General features: G+C 51.2%; 1 protein-coding gene across 3 annotated transcripts; it reads right to left on the reverse strand.

The window, feature by feature from the left end:
• Positions 1-2,391: 2,391 nt before the first annotated feature.
• On the reverse strand, positions 2,392-14,036 carry Cenpm (centromere protein M). 3 transcript variants are annotated; one of them, XM_006980208.4, is made up of 6 exons: positions 13,877-14,035; positions 13,432-13,511; positions 10,574-10,666; positions 9,246-9,325; positions 7,669-7,760; positions 2,614-3,075 (listed from the first exon to the last, which is right to left on the reverse strand). In XM_006980208.4, the coding sequence occupies exons 1-6, from the start codon at positions 13,931-13,933 to the stop codon at positions 2,935-2,937; spliced, it is 543 nt and encodes a 180-aa protein (XP_006980270.1). In that variant the 5' UTR covers positions 13,934-14,035; the 3' UTR covers positions 2,614-2,934. The 3 variants fall into 3 exon arrangements, with proteins under 3 accessions (XP_042120660.1, XP_076412522.1, XP_006980270.1); XM_042264726.2 differs by lacking the exon at positions 10,574-10,666 and having other exon boundaries at positions 2,392-3,075; positions 13,877-14,036; XM_076556407.1 differs by lacking the exon at positions 7,669-7,760 and having other exon boundaries at positions 2,392-3,075; positions 13,877-14,036.
• Positions 14,037-19,583: the final 5,547 nt, after the last annotated feature.

Below are 19,583 nucleotides of genomic sequence, written 5' to 3' on the forward strand. Positions count from 1 at the left end.
CCACCACCGCCCGGCTTAATTTTATTCTTATAAATGACTTTGGGGAGGCACGTTCACACATGGAGGTCAAAGGACAACCTGCAGGAGTGAGTTCTGAGATGAAATTCAGGTCATCCAGGTTGGCAGCAAACACTTAACAGCTGAGCTGTCCTGCCTTGTTGGCCCTGGTTTGTTCAGATGGTCTCATGTAGCCCAGATGGGCCTCAAATGCACTGTGTAGCTGAAGATGACCTTGAACTTCCACCCCTGAGTGCTGGGATTACTGGTTTGAGCCATTATGCCTGCACGTGATGCTATGGATTGAACTAGGGTTTCACGCATGCTAGGCAAGCACTCTACCAACTGAACGGCACCCCAACTCCTTGTAAAAGGTATTAATATTGCAGGCTGTGTGTGAGGCCAGGGGGCAAGTTTCAGGGTGTACTCTCCTGTCTTTACATGGCAGTCAAGCTCACACAGCAAATGCTTTTACCCCACAGACCACCTCAGCTCCTTCCCCACTTGCATGAATTGGTCTTACACTGTAGCCCAGGCTGGCCTGAAAAATCACTGTTCTTTCCATCCATCTCTGCTGGCTACAAACGGGAGCCACACCCAGCTGGGTAGAGGATCCTTGGGGATTCTACAGCTTCCTTTCCTCTAGAGGAATGGCCCACCACCACCCCTTTAGGCAGGGACAAGAAGGACCCCCGGATTATTGCCCACAACACTTGGGACAGCATCCTCCTGCAGAGACCTGAGCTTCCTGGAGGGGTATAAGAACTGCCCATAGCAGGCAGCCTAGGGACAAAGGAACCTGTGATGTAAAGCAAGCTCTCCCACAGGATCTTAGCCCTAACTCAGGCCGCAGGCATCTGATAACATCCCGAGTCTTTGAATCACCCGACTCCGCCACCTCAGCATCAAGCCCAGCCCTCATGTCCTCAGCCAGACATCCTGCCAGGAGCAACCACTCCTGCTGTCTTTGCTAAGGTCTGAGGGCACCTGCCTGGCATTGAAGTGTCGCTCAGCCCTCAGGGGCAGGCCAGCCCAAGCCCAGAGAGGCGCCTCTAGTTCCAGGGTCCCTGCCAAGCTTGGCAGGGAGCTGGCAGTAGTGACAGCCTCAAGCTCCCCCGGCTCTTGGAAGGCTCCCAGGCCCTCGCTGGAGAATGTGGTGCCATTTCTCTTGTTAAATGGCACCAGGTGGCAAAGAAAACGTGGTACAGGGACCTGAGGGAGAGGTGTGCACATCATGCTAGCTGGGCCAGGGTAAGGAAGGGGTGAAGCTTCCTCTTTTCAGCAAAAGGTGACAAACAGGAGAGGTGTGCCCATGCTCCCTTCCTCTCTAGCTTAGGTACCACTCCATCAGCCTTCCTGCACACTTTAGGGCCCAGGGTACTGAGGGGTCGGAGACATTGCCCCAAGACGGCTGCTCTCTCAGGCACAAAACCTTGTGTTCCCATCTCGGGCCCTCCCAGGGGAGATGACACCCCTTTTGTGGAGCCCCACAGAACTGGGGGGCAACGCAGGCCTGCCACCCACTGGCTATGACTCTGGACACACGTTCAGTGCAGTCTGTCTCGGGGACTCCGAAACGGGGAATCAGCAACCCTGCAGGCATGCTGGGAGGTCGGCAGGAGCTGCTGCTGCTGCGTGAGCAGAACTCTGTGAAGCGTGAAGTGCTCTCTGCATGTGTCAGGTGACATGTGTGGCCTCACAGGGACCTCAAAGCTGAGGTCCCTCCTGGGACCCAAGGGGCTGCCAGAAAGCCAGAAAGGTAGAGTAGCCGGCTGGGGTGGTTTGTATCTTTAACCCCAGCACTTGGGAGGCAGAGGCAGGTGGATCTCTGAGTTCAAGGCCAGCCTGGTCTACAGAATGAGTTCACTACACACACAGAAATCCTGTCTCAAAAATAAACAAAAACCCCCAAACACAAAAAAACCTACAACAACAAAAATCCAGAGAGGTACGTCGAACTCTTCATACTAGGGGCAGAGCATTGGGCTGTTCTGGAAGGCAGCTACAGCCCCCCGTGACATCCAAGTTGGCTGTCCCTGCCAACCACTGATGGTCTGTACTCTCAACAGACCCCCGCCCCCCCAGGCCCCCATGTGCTAAGCCCACCTCCTGCAGCCCTGGGAACCTTGACTGGGCTAACAGAACTTGCCCAGTCCAGCCTGGCCCGTCTACAAACTTCTCTTTGGGTCTGAGGGGAAGTGTGCAATGGCTCCCAGCCGGCTACTCACTTCTCACACTCTGACCTTGCTGGTGTCATTCCTGAGGTGAGATGCTAAGAATCAGCTCCGTCTGGTTATACCTGATTGTCACTGTCTGTGAGTGCCTCGTTGCTGCTGTGTGGGCCACGGCAGCATGTGTGACCTACTGGACAAACAGACAAGTCGCAGTGAGCAATGCAGTCTCAAGGCAGCATGTCACCTGCCGGTTCATTCAATCCTGTCAACGTGACATGAGGAGAACCGTCTCCATTTACACCAGGAAAAACGGCTTCCCAGGAGCAACAGCCAGGCTGGGCCAGCACGTGACATTTCCCTGGGCTCCTGGAAGCCGCGCTCTGCCCCCTTAATTGTACTGAGTCAGTTTCCTCATTTACAAAGTCAAATGGTGGGTGAGACAGATTTTTTAGGTTTTTTTTTAGCCACGGCTCTTTGTTCCAAAGAAACCTTAGGTGGATGCACCCCGTCAGACAGGTGAAGATACGGGGCCTCTGTGGGGTGGGGGCCTCTGTGGTGAGCCGGGAAGCATGGGGGTTCGAGCGCTGGGCGCCCTCCCCACTCCTGCCCAGCACATGGGGGAGCAGAGCTCAGCCCTGCAGTCAGCAGGCTGCCTCCCGGGGCCTGTCAGGCCCTGACTGGTCTTCAGCCACAGTGACTGCTTCTGGAGCTGGAGCCAAATGCAGGGAGGGCAGCCGCCGCCATGCTCACAGCTCCTCGGTGCTCACAGCTCCTTGGGCGCGGGGCCGCTGGAGCTCCTCAACAAGGACAGCAGGTTCAGCGCTGAGACCCCTGGCACGTGGCCAGCGCAGATCTGCAGCATGCGGACCAGGCGCTGTGCCGCGGCGGCTCGAAAGCTTTCCACCTTCAGGGAGAGCAAAGAAGAGCCGTGCGTGAGCGGGGGCTGGCGCTGTGGACACCCTCAGTATGCAGAGGCCAAGGCGAAGCTGGGGGCCGAGGTGCACGGGTACCCCGGGATTGTGCCACCCCTTAACCAGGCAACTTCCTACCTTGTTTTTCAAACCCAGAGACACCCGGAGACTGAGCCCTGATCAAGATAAGGGATTTGACAAGACTGGTAAGGTCTGGCCAGGCCATGGTGGCGCACGCCTTTAATCCCAGCATGCGGGAGGCAGAGAGAGGCAGGCAGATCTCTGTGAGTTCGAGGCCAGCCTGGTCTGTAGAGTGAGTTCCAGGATGGCCAGGGCTACACAGAGAAGCCCTGTCTCGACAAAGCAACCAACCAACCAACCAAAGGAACTGGTAAGGTCAACTACACAGTCCAGGGTCACAGAGGAGTGACCGCAGAGCTAAGACCTCAACCATGGCTAGTCCCAGCCACTGAGGGGCACCCCAAGAAGACACAGGGGCAGAAGGGAGGGGGCAGAGTGGCCCTCAGCACAGATAAGGACATGTGACCCACACCCATGTGTCCTTTGCTGGGATGGAGGGCTCAGGGGAGCTGGGGGTTAGAAAGATGTCCTGGCCCTGGACCAGTGAGTTCTAGGCAAGGGACGCTGACAAACGTTTGCCTGGCCAAACCAGCAAGTGGCCCCAGGGCACTGCCAGCCCGTCACCGACTCGGCTCCTCAACTCTGCCTCATCTCTGGAGGCAGCGCCACCTACCAGCTGTCATGCCGGAAGCCTCAGTTGTCCCTGACTTGTCTCCCTGTCACCTCACATCTGGCCACCAGCACATTCTGTTGACTGTCCAGGAAACAGCATGGACTACGGACCATCCCATGTCTCTTCTCTGGACACCACTGAATCCAGACCACTCAGCCCTTCCAGAAAAATCTCTAAACCTTGTCCTCATTTCTGCCTTCCTCTCTCTTCATCTAGTCACAGCCAGAGCAAAGCCCGTCCTGCTGGGCCCCAAACCTCCAGCAGTTCTAGTTTTATTTGGAGGAAAAGCCACAGCCTTTACTGACTCTACGACCTCACCCCGTCATTGCTGACGCTTCCTGTTACTCTGCCCTCAGGGCTCAGCTATTCCACCCCGGCCCCCCTGAAGGTCCTTCACCACACCAGGCAGCTCGGGCCCTCTGCACTTTGCTGACGAGCACTCTCTGCCAGACAGCGAGAGGCTGTTGCTCACACATGAGCTCTCCCCTTCGGATCCATTCTACCCACAAAGCTACACGCCGGACTCTCATCCCTTCTACCTCATATTCATTCCCCCCCTCTCCCTCCCCCCCTCTCTGGTTTTGGTTTTGGTTTTTCCAGACAGGGTTTCTCTGTGTAACCCTGGCTGTCCTGGAACTCGCTTTGTCGACCAGGCTGGCCTCGACCTCACAGAGATTTGCCTGCCTGAGTCTCTAGAGTGCTGGGATTAAAGGCGTAGGTCACCACTGCCTGGCTCCAGTCATTCTTTTTCACATTGCAAACAAACAAACAAGCCCACGTGGCTAGTTGTGTTCCTAGAGCACAGCCAGGCATATATAAATATATAAATCTCACTATTTGGCTCTCTGCAGTGTCTCTGATGCCTACAACGGTGCCGGGTACACTGTGTATGTGTGACAGGTATTTTGAACCCTCAAAGGTCTGTATTTCCAATCTGCTGGAGTCTGAATGCCACAGCTGTCTCCTGTCCCTCACGACCCACACTGAGACACGCCCTCCACACTGTCCAAGAGTGTTTCCCAGGCTATAAAAGAGAGCTAGCAGCTCTTGCCACACAAAGGCCTCCAGATACGTTGAGGTTCCAATCGGATAAGACAGAAAGTATGCTCTGAAAATGACTACTCAGACACATGCAGGGCGGGCCCGACAGCCCACAGATGGGGCTCTTCATCGGAGGGACCTAGGCGTGTGTTACGGGCAGGTATTTGTAGCCTCTGCCAGCTGGGAACAGACTGCGGCCTCTGTTTTCCTCTGCACAGATGGCGCCGTGACTTTCCTTTCTTTTTAAAACTATGTTTAGAGAGAGAATGCGTGTGCGTGGTGTGTGTGTGTGTGCGTGGTGTGTGTGCACGCCCATGCATGATGGCCAGAGGTCAATTTACAAGGAATCCATTCTCTCCTTCTTACCCGTGGGGCCCAGAACTCAGGGTGACAGCAAGTGCCTTTACCTGCTGAACCTATCACTGCCCCTAGTCTAGGCCTCAAGCGCCATGGAAACTCAAAAACTGGTATGGCCTGCCACCTCGTGGCCACATATGGAACTGCGACAGCACCTGTTACATGGTTACCAGGCTCCACCTCCACCTGAGTTGGGAAGCAAAGATGACTCTTCAGTAAGCGATCATAAAGCTACCAAGAAGTGGGTATAGGGAGACTTGCTCGAAGCCACATGCTCAGCAGGCCACAATGGGAAAATCGCCGCCCACTAACCGTCTGGCCCTAACTCTGTGTGACTGAGCAAGGTGACTCTTTTTGGAGTGTTTTCTCAGAGGTTTGCTATGGGGAAACCCTGCAGGGTGAGACCCTTCAGGTGTGCCGGGGGTACAGAGTGTCGTCACCTATGAGAGCAGAGCCTGGATCTAGTCAAGGATTCTGAAAACACTGTTAATAAGAAGAGACAGATGTACAATGAGTGGCATGCAAACCCTGATCATGCTGTGGTCTAGGGTGGTCTAGGGGGCAGTTTAGCAACCAGATCAAAGCAGCGACAAGGTCTGCCCTAACATGTAAATCAAAGCATCAGCAGCTCTGTGTGTAGGGGTGTTCTGCCTGCATGTACATCTGTGCACGGTGTGTGCCTGGCGCCCCAGAAGGCCAAGGGTATCAAAACTGGAGTTATAGACAGATGTGAACTGTAATGTAGATGCTGAGAACCAAACTCCGATCCTCCGCAAGAACAGCAAATGCTCCTAGCCAACAGCCAGCACTCCAGCCCCAGCATGCTGTGTCTGTCGGTAACTGCTAACTTCGCTATTCCCACCGACACTCTTGGCTCATTCATGAGCTCGCCTCCAGCTAAATGTTAGTATGGTGCTGTGGCGGAGGGGGTAGACGCTACTTCTCATGCAAATTTATAGGTCACCTGGATTCTGCCATCACAGGCACAGTCCACAGACCACATAACAGGAAACCCTGGGCCACAGGATGTGTGGGATTTTGTCCTGACCTGGTTCTTACGGAGTTACTTCATCTTAGGGAAAAGGTCCCAGACCCAGGCAGGACACAACTGTTCAAAACAAACCTCAAAACTAACAAAAAGATCCCCAGAGCAACTGAGCAGGCCAGGTATGTGAGTGGGGCAGTTCGGGCCCAGAGGACCTTCAGTAATTCTCCCAGGGAGCGTGCATCAACTCCTGCTGAACAACAACACATTTGTGGGGCTCCAGAGCTGGCTGGGTGGGAAGTGTGCTTGCTGTACAAGAATGCATTGTGACCCTAGCACCCATGTCAAAATGTGTATATGTCTGTGAGTGCCAGTGACTCTAGTGCTGTGGGGGGAAGGGAAGGGCAGAGGCAGAAGGATTGCTGGGACTGGATAGCCACCAGTCTAGCTCCAGATTTGGTGAAGACCCTGCTGTTGTGGAATAATCCTTCTGTACACTGTGTGGATATATGCCTCTATGGAGGGCTTAATAAACAAGCTGGCTGGCCAATAGCTGAACAGGACAAAGTTAGACCATCAGAGCCAAACTGAGAACGATGGGATGAGGAAGGGTAGAGTTAGCGAGTCGCTGGCAGACACAGAGAGAGCAAGATGGGCAAACAGTACTGAGAAAAGGTGCCAAGCTACATGGCAAAGTATAGATAAGAAATATGGGTTAATTTAAGTGTAAGAGTTAGCTAATAACAAGCCTGAGCTATTGGCCGAGCATTTATAATTAATATAAGTCTTTGTGTGATAATTTGGGAAGCAGCTGCCAGTTATTTGGGAGCAAATGGTCTGGAGAGGAAAACTCCACCTCTACCCTGCTCAAGAGAATTAGGCAGAGCGCGATAGAGAAGGACACCTGACATCCTTCTCTGGCTTCTGGGCATGCACAGGTACATGCCCCTCCCCCACACATGTACACACAACACACACACACAAAATAAAAAGAGAAAGAAAATGCATACCTGCTTTGCTATGGCCAGACAGGGCTCACCTGGTGAGCACATGTACAGAAGTGAATCAGGGTGGAACCAACACACTGTCCATCTACCTACCCAGCTACCTGTCCATCTCATAAACACCCCCATTACTTGCTGTGCGTCCTGCCCTGTGACACCACAGACAAGGTCTGCAGTCCATGGAGGTTGGGATGACATCAGGCACTCTGACCGCCAGACGGACCTGACACCTCATATCATAAGTACTTATCCCCCTGCAGGAGACTGCACTATCGACAGGGACTTTCAAACACACACACACAAGACTTACAAGCCAAGCCTTAAACCAGAATCACATGCCTCCCTCCATACCCGGGCCACCTCCCCTGGGTACTTGGTGACCCTTCGGTAAGCATTCCCCATATGGTACCCTGTTCTCACTGGCCCCAATGGCCAGAGTTCTTACCTCTAAGTCACAGAAGAGCAAGGGGCTTCGGTAGGTGTGGGCCAGTTTTATAACTGTGTTCCGGTGAATGGTGCAGTGGCTTTCCTGTCCAGCTGCAAAGAAGCCAGGCACATTTCAGGCTACATCAGCCAGAGAGCCACGCCTCTGCCTCCGCCTCCGCCTCCGCCTCCCAAGTGCTCTATGGATAATTGAGTTTCTTCACTCTTGAAATGAGAACAAGAGCACCCACTACACAGAGCTGCTCAGAGTCAGCTGAGCTGATACTGATGAGTCCCAGGCATTCACTGGAGAGAATCATCACCACCATCACTATCACCACCATCATAGGCATCAGTGAGAGACTCTCCCCTCAAAGACCTCAGTGTCATAGGGAATGCTGGCAGATCAGACAGATCGCTGACCCTGAGCAGAGTGTTTTGGTATTCCCGCAGGAGTCAGCCAGACAAAGAGGAGAAACAGGACCTGATAGGAGCCCCAAATCATTCAGAGGACAGTCCTAATGCCAGGCATAGTGACACAGAGTTTGAGGATAGCCTGAGCTACATATTGAGTCTCTGTCTCAAAATGTAATGAAACAAAGCAAAAACCCAAACAAAAGAAGGTGATGGATGGCCCAGCAGCAGGACTATGAAGCTCGGCTCCCCACTAATGAGCTATAGGGCCCTGGGCAGGCCACTTACGCTCAGTCTCCTCAGCTGTAAATCTCAGGTAATGCCTATTGTAATAAAAGACCTCAAAGACCATTGTAATAAAAAAAGTGTTTGAGCAAACGGATTACCAGTAATCCTGCCTCCCCTCAGGACCAGCAGGACCTTTTCCAGAGAACTGTAGCTGCCCCAAAGAATGAGAGGAAAAGGAGTGGAGACGAGACACAAAGGCAGAGGCTAATAGCAAAATCCTGGAGACATGACCTCCCCACGCTGTTGAGCCGGCCTTGAACTTTCAGTAATCCCCCTGCATGCTGCTCTCAAATTCCTGTTCCTCCTGCCTTAGCGTCCTGCGTGTTGAGATGAGAGGTGTGTGGAAACTTCCAGGTTTGCCTGTCTAGAGGATTTGAATTTCTCTCTGGAAGCCACAGGAGTCAGTGAGGAACTCCAAGCAAGAGCGCAATCAGCTACCGGGGTCAAGTTAGAAAGCCAGGAGTGTGGTGGCGCACACCTTTAATCCCAGCACTCAGGAGGCAGAGGCAGGTGGACCTCTGTGAGTTTAAGGCCAGCCTCATCTACATAATGAGTCCCAGGACAGCCAGGAGTACATAGTGAGACCCTGTCTCAAAACAAAAACCAAAGTACATTCTTAAATGGGGGCTGGTGAGATGGCTCAGCAGTTAAGAGCACTGACTGCTCTTCCAGGGGACCCAGGTTCGATTCCCAGCACCCATGGTGGCTCACAACCATATGTAACTGTAACTCCAGTTCTAGATCTCATGCCCACTTCTGATCATCACCTTAGGCAAAAGAAAAAAAAAAATCAGGAGCTGGCTAAGGAGAACCTAAGGAGAACGGCTCTGCAGACCGCCTCACAACTGCTATTGCTCTAGCTGGGGTAGGAGAGCTGCAGGAAGGGGCCACACTTACCCCCTGTGACCAGGAAGCAGACTTTCCCCAGGAAGAAGCTGCTGTCCACATGGTTCAGACACTCCTCCACGTTCCGGAGGCTGGGGCACAAGGCCGAGCAAGAAAAGACACCAAAAGACAGAATTTCACAGCACAGCCCTGCGTGATGGCGCATGCCTTTAATCTGAGCGCTCAGGAGGCAAAGGCAGGCAGATCTCTAACTTTGAAGCTAGGATGGCCTACAGATTGAGCTCCAGGACATTCAGGGCTACACAGAGAAACCCTGTCACATCAACCACCACCACCACAACCCCCCATATTGAGTCCTGGGGTTGAACTCAGGCGATTAAGCGAAGCCATCTTGCTGCCTACCTCCGCCCCCCTCCCCCCCTTCTAAGTCAAGATCTCATGTAGTTCAGGCTGCCCTAAGGATGACCTTGAACTTCTCATCTTCCTGTCTCCATACCCCAAATGCTGGGATTCCGGTCTGTTTTATTTTTAAAAGGTTTTATTATTATTATTTTAAACTATGTGTTGACCGGCAAGCATGAGTTTAGGTGTACATGAGTGCTGGTGTCTGTGGATCCCCGGAGCTGGAGTTACAGTAAGTTGTGAACCTCTTGCTGTGGGTGCGGGAACCACATTTTCGGCACCACTGAGCCACCTGCCTAGCCACATATACCCTGTTTTAAAATTTACTTTTACTTACAGAGAAGGCCACGAATGCTTATAAAACAATCAAGCAATAAATATGAATATATATATGTACACACACACACAGATATAAAGAATCCTCTTTGAATCATCCTTCACTGCCAACAGTTTGGGGTGTGATTCTTCTAGGACTCTTCTTTCATGTGCAAATACAGCGGTGTGTTTACACACCTACTGTTTTTCTCAGCCACTGTCCCACATACTACCCAACTCCTGACTGCTGTAGTTTTGATAGGGTTTAGGGCTAAGAGGTCATGTGCTGAAATTTAATCCCCACGACTACAAACAAGATAAATAAACCAAGGGCAGGAGTTCGGGCCGGAGAGAGGGTGCAAAGGTTAAGCACACTGACTGCTCTTCCAGAGGACCGGAGCTTGCATCCCAGACCCCGCCGGGCAGCTCACAACTGTCTGTAACTGCAGCAGCAGGGGGAACAATTCTCTTTTTGGCCCCTTAGGCAGTAGGCATACACGTGCTAATTGACCGGTGACGTCATGGTTTGTCTTCCAAACCACCCCGCAGCCCTCCCTCCTCACCCCTCCTCACCCCCGGAGCCTCTCACTGGCCCCTGCCTTCCCATCTAAGGTTACTGGTCCAGCACAGGTCGCGCTCGGGCGCCCAGTCCTGGCTCTCACCTGTGTTTGCTATGCAGGTTAATCACAAACACAATCAGGTCAATTCGGGGCCGGTTCACATTGGAGGGCAGAGGGAGCGAGTTGGCCAAGTGACTGAAAAACAGAAAGTGGGGGACTAGAGACACACGTCCTCACCTCACAGTGACTGTTCGCTCACACAGTGTCCTTTACAGGGAAAGGAGCTGCCTCAGAGGGAGCCCAGCGCTGAGGCAGGGCACAGCCAGTTCTACCCAGACCTCTCGGGTCTGGTCCCTCGGCCAGAAGGGGCTGTTGGTAACTGTTGTGACAAGAGGACCCAGAATCCGTGCACACACACACACACACACACACACACACACACACACACACACACACACACACACACACGGGGGGTGGGGGGCAGACCAGGCTGGGGCACACGGGGGTGGGGGTGGGGTGGTGGAGGGTGTGCTGGGCTGAGACAAGAGGATTTAGAAACCCTGCCTGCTGTGGGAAGACCAGGCTCAGGGGAGGCGCTGGGCTGAGATGGTTAGGGGATAGACTGAATCCCTTTGGTGTGAGGTAGAAACAGGCTCGATCCGGTTTTGTCATTTGCTAGCTATAATTGCCAAACCCCCACCTGAAGGCCTTTCATGAATTCTTCCACCCATTCTTTGTATATATTGCACTCTTTCCTTTTCTTTCTTTCTTTCTTTTTTTTTTTTTTTTTTTTGACAGGGTCTCTATGTAGTTCTGGCTGTCCTGGAGCTTGTTATGTAGACCAGGTTGGCCTTGAACTCACAGAGATCCTCTTGCCTCTGCCTTCCAAGCTCAAAGATCAGAGATCAAAGGTGTCTGTCACCATGCCTGGTCCATCACTCTCTTTCTTAGGTTATAATTCAAGGAATACCAAGCATATAAAACTTTTTTATTTTTATTTTTAATTTTTATTTTATTTTTTGATTTTTCAAGACAGGGTTTCTCTGTGAAACAGTCCTGGCTATCCTGGCTGTAGACCAGTCTGGCCTTGAACTCACAGAGATCCGCCTGCCTCTGCCTCCCAGTGCTGGGATTAAAGGCGTGCTCCTCCTCCTCCTCCACCACCACCACCACCACCACCTGGCCCAAACTTATTTTTAAAATTATTGTCATTTCTTTCCTAACACATGGTCTTCTGCAGCCCAGATGCAGCCTCTCACTTCCTGTGTAGTTGGGGCTAACCTTTGAACCCCTAATCTTCTTTTTTCTTTTCTTTTCTTTTCTTTTTTGGTTTTTCCAGACAGGGTTTCTCTGTGTAGCTTTGGAGCCTGCCCTGAAAAATCACTCTGTAGCCCAGGCTGGCCTCGAACTCACAGAGATCGGCCTGGCTCTGCCTCCCGAGTGCTGGGATTAAAGGCGTGCACCACCACTGCCCGGCCACCCCTGATCTTTTTTGACTCTACCTCCAGGTGTTGGGATTACAGTCTTGTGCCATCACGCCTAGCTAAAACTACATAAAACATACATCTCCCTTTTCCCGCTTTGGTAGCTGGGATTACAAGATCACTGTTCAAGGGCAAATGCATTTTTTAAAATCCTTTTCTGTTTCTGAGTTATGAGATTGGTCTGGTGTTGATGTGTTTCATATTCTCAAGCCTGGAAGCCTGGTGAGGTTAGAAAAACGAAAGGAAAACACACAGTAATTACTGTTCCTCCAAATCTGGGGCACTAAAGAATTCTCCGAATTTTGTTGCAGGCATAACCATTGCCAGAACGTTTTCACAACCATCGAGGCTTTCAGGTTTTTTTGCTATTTTCTAGTTCATCTCACTGGACTAGTTCGCCTTCACGTCACCAAGCTTTCCTCAGAAATCCCTGCCTTACACTTCTACTAGCCTGAGACATTTTTTAGCATTTCTTGGATCATGAATTAACCAGATTAACTCAACAGTTACTAACTGAGCTACTGTGTGCTAGTTACTGCTTAAGGCTCTGGGGGCTCACCAGGGAACGGGAGTCAAAATCTGTCCTTAGGGACTGATTGTGTGTGTGTGTGTGTGTGTGTGTGTGTGTGGTTGGGGGAAGGACCAGACACTAGCAAACAGGTGGGGAGGTGACTTCTTTGTATTTTGGTTTGAGACAGGGTCTTACGGAACCCAGGCTGGCCTGGAACTGGATTGCAATGAAGAATGACGGTAGTGCCTCCTGTTTCCACCTTACAAATGCTATAAGCCCTCATGTTGGGCTCTAAACGGTGTTCATTTTCCCCAGGGGCTTTGGTTACTCTCTCTTATGGTTACTTTTCAATCTAGAGTCACCTGGGTGGGTGGGTGTGTCTCAATGAGAAACTGTCTAGATTAGGTTTGCCTATGGGCATGCCTTGTGAGGGATTTCCTTTCTTTTTAATTTCTTAATTGGGTTGAGGAAGGCAGAAGGATCCACTACAGGTGGCACCATTTTCTGGGAGGGGGTATTCTGGATTACTAAGCCCTAGCACACAGGCATTTCTTCCTTCCTCTTGACTGTGGATGTAACTGCTTCAACTTCCTACCGCACGGACTTCTCCTACAATGACGGGCTACAAGTAACCTGGCCCTGCGAGCCGAGAGTGACTTTTCTCCCTTAAGTTGGTTTGGTCAGGGTATTTTATCGCAGCAAAAGGAAACGAAAGATCTGCTTTGCTTTTAGGCACTGACGACCAAACCCAGATAGATCTTCAATGAACAAATGGGTTTTCGGCGTATGTAGGGGTCACGAGCACTTGCGGAGACCTGTCAAGGAGTCAGCTCCGCAAGGGTGGGCAGGGCAGTTAAGGATGGAAAGGCGGCAACTGGGAGGAGTTGGGGCCCTCCCTCTCCCGCAGGCTCCCTTCCCTCCCCCTCAGGTCAGCCCAGAGTTCAGGCTACACCTCAGCAACTTACACCCTCAGCTCGGATGCACAGTGGTCTTTGAGCATCGACTCGGCCAGCCGCTGCAGGAGCGCATCCTCCCTGCCCACCAGCTGCGAAGGGAGAGAACCAGACAGGTGGAGACCCGAGCAGGGCGGGCGGCTCCTCTCGAGGGCCCAGCACTTGGCATCCCTCCTGGGGGGACACCATTTCCCGAGAAGGGGACCCCGAGGAGCCACACTTCCTCAGAACGCGGGGAAACCCACGTTCGAACTGGAACGCCCACTCAAGCCTATTGCAGAGCCAGACGCGCGCCTATTGGTGGAGGCGTCAGTCCGCTTCCCGAGCCGCCGCTCCGATTGGTCCGGAGCAGTGCGCCCGCCCGCCCACCCCGCCGCCGTCCGAGCGCTCTGTGGCCGAGGACGCGCCCAGGCCTGGGCTTGCGGGGAGCCGGCCCAGGGGCGCCGCCCGCACCTACCAAGATGGTGGCCCCGTTCAGGTCGGGCAGCTTGTCCAGCGGCCTCAGCACCGACATCTCAGCGGCAGCCGAGCCACCCCGCTCGGCGCGCCGACCTTTCAAACCGTCCCGAGTCCCGCCTCCCGTGGGCGGGGCGGGGCTTACAGGTCTGGGCGGGGCTTCCTGCCAGCTCGCACTCTTAAAGGAACCACTACCTCGTTGCCTTTCCGTCCCTCCAAGATGTCTTTTATTTTTTAATTATGTGCATATTGTGTGTGCATCCGCGCTCATGCGAGGAGAGGTGGCTGCGGAATCCAGAAGAGGGAGTTGGAGTCCCTGGAACTGGATTTCCAAGCCAAGTTCTGAGCCACCTGAAAAGGGTTATGGGAACCTAACGCAGGTCCCCTTTCTGAGCAGTATGTGCTCTTAACTGCTGAGCCATCTCTCCAGCCCCTACCATTCTCCTCTTTTGAAAAGGATTTATTTCATTATATTTTTAAAGTTTTCTATTTAAATTTCTTTTCTTTTATGGGTATGGGTGTTTTGCCTACATGTGTATCTGTGTACCACGTGCACCATGCCCCAAAGAGGGCATCAGATACCTTGACACGCGTTTACAGATCTCTGTGAGCTTCCATGTGGGTGTTCCGAATCCAACCTGGGTCCTCTGGAAGAACAGCCAGTGCTCTTAATGGTTGAGCCATCTCTCCAGATAAGTACAACCTCAGTTTCCCCATCTACCTCTTCCTGATGGTGTGATTTCTCTCCCAGCTGGTCTTGGGACACCTCCCCTCCCCCAACTAACTCTAAGAACTATGGACCTGAAAGTTCCAAATGTATGATTTTTCAAGTTCCTCCACTTCAACTTCTCTCTCTAGTCTATATCCGTCTTAGCAGATTTCCACTTGGCTGACAGACACCATCTAGGAATCAGCTATGGACCACACACTGTTCCAACTGGCTTCACATCCTGGACTTGCTGAAACGTGATGTGAACCACTCCAGCCTATGTGATTGCTCCCAGGGTCTCTACTGCTGGGTCAGTGAACCAGATGCTTCTGATGGATGCCCCTTTGCCTGGATCCCCACCTGGCCTCTGACTAACATTCTAGCCCTCCTGGTCCCTGACAATGATGTCCAAATTTCAGCAGGAAATAGTTACAGAAGAGAATACATCACCCCTTGTTCTCTCCAAAAGGCTGGAATGTTAGGTCAAAAGGAAACTCCCTGGCATAGGGGACAAAATGTCTACCTATAATGCCTATTGGAATACAAAGGAGGGTACCTACTAAAACCAAATAGACCCAAATCTATCAACAGACAAATTCATTAGCTGACGTAGTTCTATAACACGATAGGGCACTCGACCTGCTTTATACAGGACAAGGAGGTTATTGTGTGGCTTAAGAAAAATTCTTGTTTCTGTGCAAAAACCACTTGAAAACCATTAAAGAAAACTGGCAAGGGTTTGGCCTGCTAACAGTGGAGAATGGTGGCCTTTGCCTATTCCTCAAGGAGGAATATTGCTTCTATGTCAACCAATCAGGTATAATAAAAGACAAAAATCTGACAGCTCCGGACATATCTCCAAAAACATAAAGAACAGCTCAACGCCTCTGGCCAGTGGATTGTTGACAGTCCAGTATGGAATTGGAGTTTGCCTTTTTGTTTTGTTTTTTTGTTTGTTTGTTTTTTGAGACAGGGTTTCTCTGTGCAGTCCTGGCCGACCTGGAACTCACTCTGTGGACCAGGTTGGCCTTGAACTCACAGAGATTTGTCTGCCTGTGCCTCCTGAGTGCTGGGATTAAAGGTGTGGGCCACCGCTGCGGGACTGGAATGGTTTTCTCTTTTTAAGAGTCTCACTGGTATTGGAACCCAGGACCTCTTGCATGCTAAGCAAGCATTTTACCTCTGGGCCGGATCCTCAGCCCACGTATGGCCCTGCTTAACCCCCTTCTCTTCCTTTTCCTAATCCTACTCATTGCACCCCGGCTCATAAGCTTCTTGTCTAGATTTCTTCAATAGTAGATTCAGAAGATTTCTAACCAGATACTTAAGTACTTACTTGTTATTACGGGATTATCAGCCCCTAACCTGCTTATAACAGGATCATCAGCCCCAGAGGCCTACGACCCCCATTACACCCAGATGGTGAAGATCATCAGGCTTGCTCCAAGGACTTCGATACCCCATACAGCAGGAAGTAGTCTAGCAATGAAGACTTCGATGTTCCCATTCAGCAGGAAGTAGTCTAGCAATAAGGACTTTGATGTCCCCATACAGCAGGTGGTCTAGCAATAACCACCCCCTACCTTTTATTTAATTTTTTTTTTTGAGACAAGGTTTCTCTGTGTAGCCCTGGCTGTCCTGGGACTCACACTGCACACCAGGTTGGCTTCAAACTCAGAGATCTGCCTGCCTCTGCCTCTGTCTACTGAGAGCTGGGACTAAAGGCATGGGCTACCCCCTGCCCATTGTTTCAATAGTTAAAAAAAAAAAGCCATTACTCCAACCCCCTCCCCTTCTAAGGGGACATTTCAGCTCTGGCCTCAGACATATAAGGTACTAGGCAGGCCTTTAGGTTAACTGCCTCATTAATGGTAGCTCCATCGTTAAGATTGTTCAGAATAAAATCTTGAGGTGACTTTTTTTTTTAAAGAAAAGTTCTCACCCAGACAGTGGTGGCAGTCTCCTTTAGTACCAGTACTCTAGAGGCAGAGATAGGTGGGGCTCTGTGAGTAAGAAAAGTTCTCACTCCCTATACTCCAGATGGCCTTAATTCATTATGTAGCCCAGGCTGGCCTCTGCCTCCTGAACGCTGGAATTACAGGTGTGCTGCACCAAGCCCAGCTCTTTGGTCTTGACTCTTATTTAGGATCCACATCTGGTGAGTTAGCAAATCTGTGTGTTTGTCTTACCTCCCCCGCCCCCCCCATGCCCGCCCCTGCGCCCCCCCCCCCCCCAACAGGGTTTCTCTGTATAGCCTTGGCTGTCCTGGAACTCTCTTTGTAGATCAGGCTGGCCTTGAACTCACAGAGATCTGCCTGCCTCTGCCTCTCAAGTGCTGAGGTTAAAGGTGTGCGCCACCACGCCCGGCTCTGTTCTGCTTTAAAGACACACCCCACCCCTTCAGTATCAGCCAGGACTGCTGCTGTCTTCTGTACCTGGACCTTCTCACCAGCTCCCTCGCTCACTAAGGTTCCCAGGGCATCCAGCCATTCCCCACATAGTATCTGGGTCCTTTTGAGGCAGAAAATCAGAACATGCAACTTCCTTGATCCAAACCAGCCCATGAATCCCATCTCAGCATGCTGCAGACATCTGGCATGATCCCCAGGCGTCCTGGCTCCCGACAGCTTCCCTGACCTCATCTTCTGCTCTTCACCCCTCAATGAATAGTCGAACCAGCATGCTAGCTGCTGGCCGTCCTTGTTCAGGACTTGGTTCCCTCTGTTCCCTCTGGATGAAATATCCCAGATAAGTCAGAGCTTGTCTCCTCACTCCATTCATGCCTCGGCTCCGGTTTCAACCTATCACAGGGGCTTGCTCTTTCCTGTGGCTTTTCTTTTGTTTTTGAGACAGGGTTTTACCAGCTAACCTCCAACTCTGGGCAATCCTTCTGCCTCAGCCTCTCCAAGTACTGGGGGATTAGAGGCAGGAGCCACCATGACCAGTTAGTCAGTGGGGGACTTTCCTTTTCACCTGTTTATTTGACATTTTGCTTACTTACCTTGTGTGTCTGTATGGGCATGAGTGCCATGGTGTGTGAGTGGAGACCAGAGGACAACATCTGGTATCTGGTGCTTTTGCCCCACGGTGCATGATGGTCAAAGTCGGCAGCAAACACCGTTAGTTACCCAGGAGGCCGTCTCACTGGCCCATTTTTAAAAAAATTTTTTTTATTAGCACGTATTAGTTATATGTATAATGGGTTTCATCATGAAATGTGTATCCGTGTTTTGGTGCCCCCCCCCCCCCCCCCGCCCCCAATCCCAGCTATATCCTTCTCTTCCTAAGTATTCCCTAGAGAGGCCTTTTCTTTTTTTCTTTTTTCTTTTCTTTTCTTCTCTTCTCTTTTCTTTCTTTCTTTCTTTCTTTCTTTCTTTCTTTCTTTCTTTCTTTCTTTCTTTCTTTCTTTCTTTCTTTCTTTTTTCTGAGACAGGGTTTCTCTGTGTAGTTTTGGTGCCTGTCCTGGATCTTGCTCTGTAGACTAAGCTGGTCTCAAATTCAGAGATCCACCTTCTTCTGCCTCCCTAGTGTTAAGATTAAAGGCATGGGCCACCACCGTCTGGCTTAGGAGCCTTTCTCACTGACCCTACCTGAAATCACAGCCCTCTCTCTGCTTTGCGGTGACCTTTCCTGTCTCTGGTCTCCATGGTGACCTTTCCTGTCTCTGGTCTCCATGGTGACCTTTCCTGTCTCTGGTCTCCATTGTCCATTGCGCTCACCTCTCCGTCATTGTCACGAACTCCCCAGCCCCGCAGAGTCTGTTCTACTTATAAACTAATAATCTAGCTCATTCCTGTTTCCTGGATGCTTCCAGAAGACAAGCCCTTCCAGGAAGAGATGAAGGACACATAGCTTTATTTACTTTACGGGAACAGTATGAGCTGGAGATGTTGCTCAGTTGGCAGAGTGCTTACCTCAAAGATACAAAACTCTGGGTCTGGTCCCCAGAATAACAAAAACAGGGTGCGGGGGCACACACCTATCTATGATCCCAGCACTGGGGAGGTGGAGGCAGGAAGAGCAGAAGATCAAGGTCCTCAGTTCCATAGGATTTTGAGGCCAGCCTGGCCTACATGAGGCCCTGTCTCTAAAGTAAAAACAAATTAAAAGCACCAGCTAGTGTTACTTTTCCATGACTCTTGGACTCCACAGTGGGCACACTGTGGATCTTGCGAAGCTGGTGGGCAGCTTTTTTTTTTTTTTTTCTTTCTGAGACAGCCCTGGGTGTCCTGGAACTCACTGTAGACCAGGCTGGCCATGAACTCAAAGATCCTCCTGCCTCTGCCTCCTGAGTGCTGCGATTAAAGGCATACGCTACTACTGCCTGGCCTAGTAGGTAGCTCTATATTGGCTGGTAAACATGTCTGTTCTTTGCCCCAGGAGGGGATATGACCCTACCCTTCCAATTCTTTTCTACAAATACAACTCTGAGCAAAGTCTTGAGTACAAAGCTGTTGGGGTCTTGCCTTCTTGGCCTATCCAGAAAGAAACATCCTGAAATGTTCAGGGCACATAGCAGATTGCTTTCTTTTAAAAATGTTTTTCTTTTTTATGTGTATGAGTGTTTTGCGGATAAGTGCACCACATATATGCAGTACTTGGGGAGGCCAGAAGAGGGCATCAGATTCCCTTGGAACTGGAGTTACTGAGTGCCATCACAGCCCAGCGAATATTTTTCTTAAGACTGGCTTCTATGAGGCCCTCGTGGGACACCTATGAAAGATGCGGGAATCTGAGTGTTGAGGTCCAGAGATCTTATCCTTTAACAGAAGCCGCCTCAGCTTTACCTCTGTTACAGGTTTCCATGAAGCTTTTCTATGACTAAAAGAATCACTGGCTGTAGTGGTTTGAATAGGCATAGCCCCAAGACTCATGTGTTTGAATGCTTGGCCCATAGGGAGTGGCACTATTAGGAGGTGTGGCCTTGTTGGAGTAGGTGTGGCTTTGTTATAAGAAGTGTGTCACTGTGGGGGTGAGCTTTGAGGCCTCATTTGCTCAA

This window comes from Peromyscus maniculatus, chromosome 20, assembly GCF_049852395.1.
Source record: "Peromyscus maniculatus bairdii isolate BWxNUB_F1_BW_parent chromosome 20, HU_Pman_BW_mat_3.1, whole genome shotgun sequence".
Lineage (NCBI taxonomy): Eukaryota > Metazoa > Chordata > Mammalia > Rodentia > Cricetidae > Peromyscus > Peromyscus maniculatus.

Bases quoted from the DNA above. Each gene is read 5' to 3' on its own strand.
- Cenpm (XM_006980208.4), bottom strand. From the start codon at position 13,933: ATGTCGGTGCTGAGGCCGCTGGACAAGCTGCCCGACCTGAACGGGGCC. The intron at 10,667-13,431 runs GTAAGTTGCTGA...TCTGTTTTTCAG, and splicing joins TGTGCATCCGAGCTGAGGGT to TCACTTGGCCAACTCGCTCC. The intron at 9,326-10,573 runs GTGAGAGCCAGG...CTTGTGCCCCAG, and splicing joins AACCTGCATAGCAAACACAG to CCTCCGGAACGTGGAGGAGT.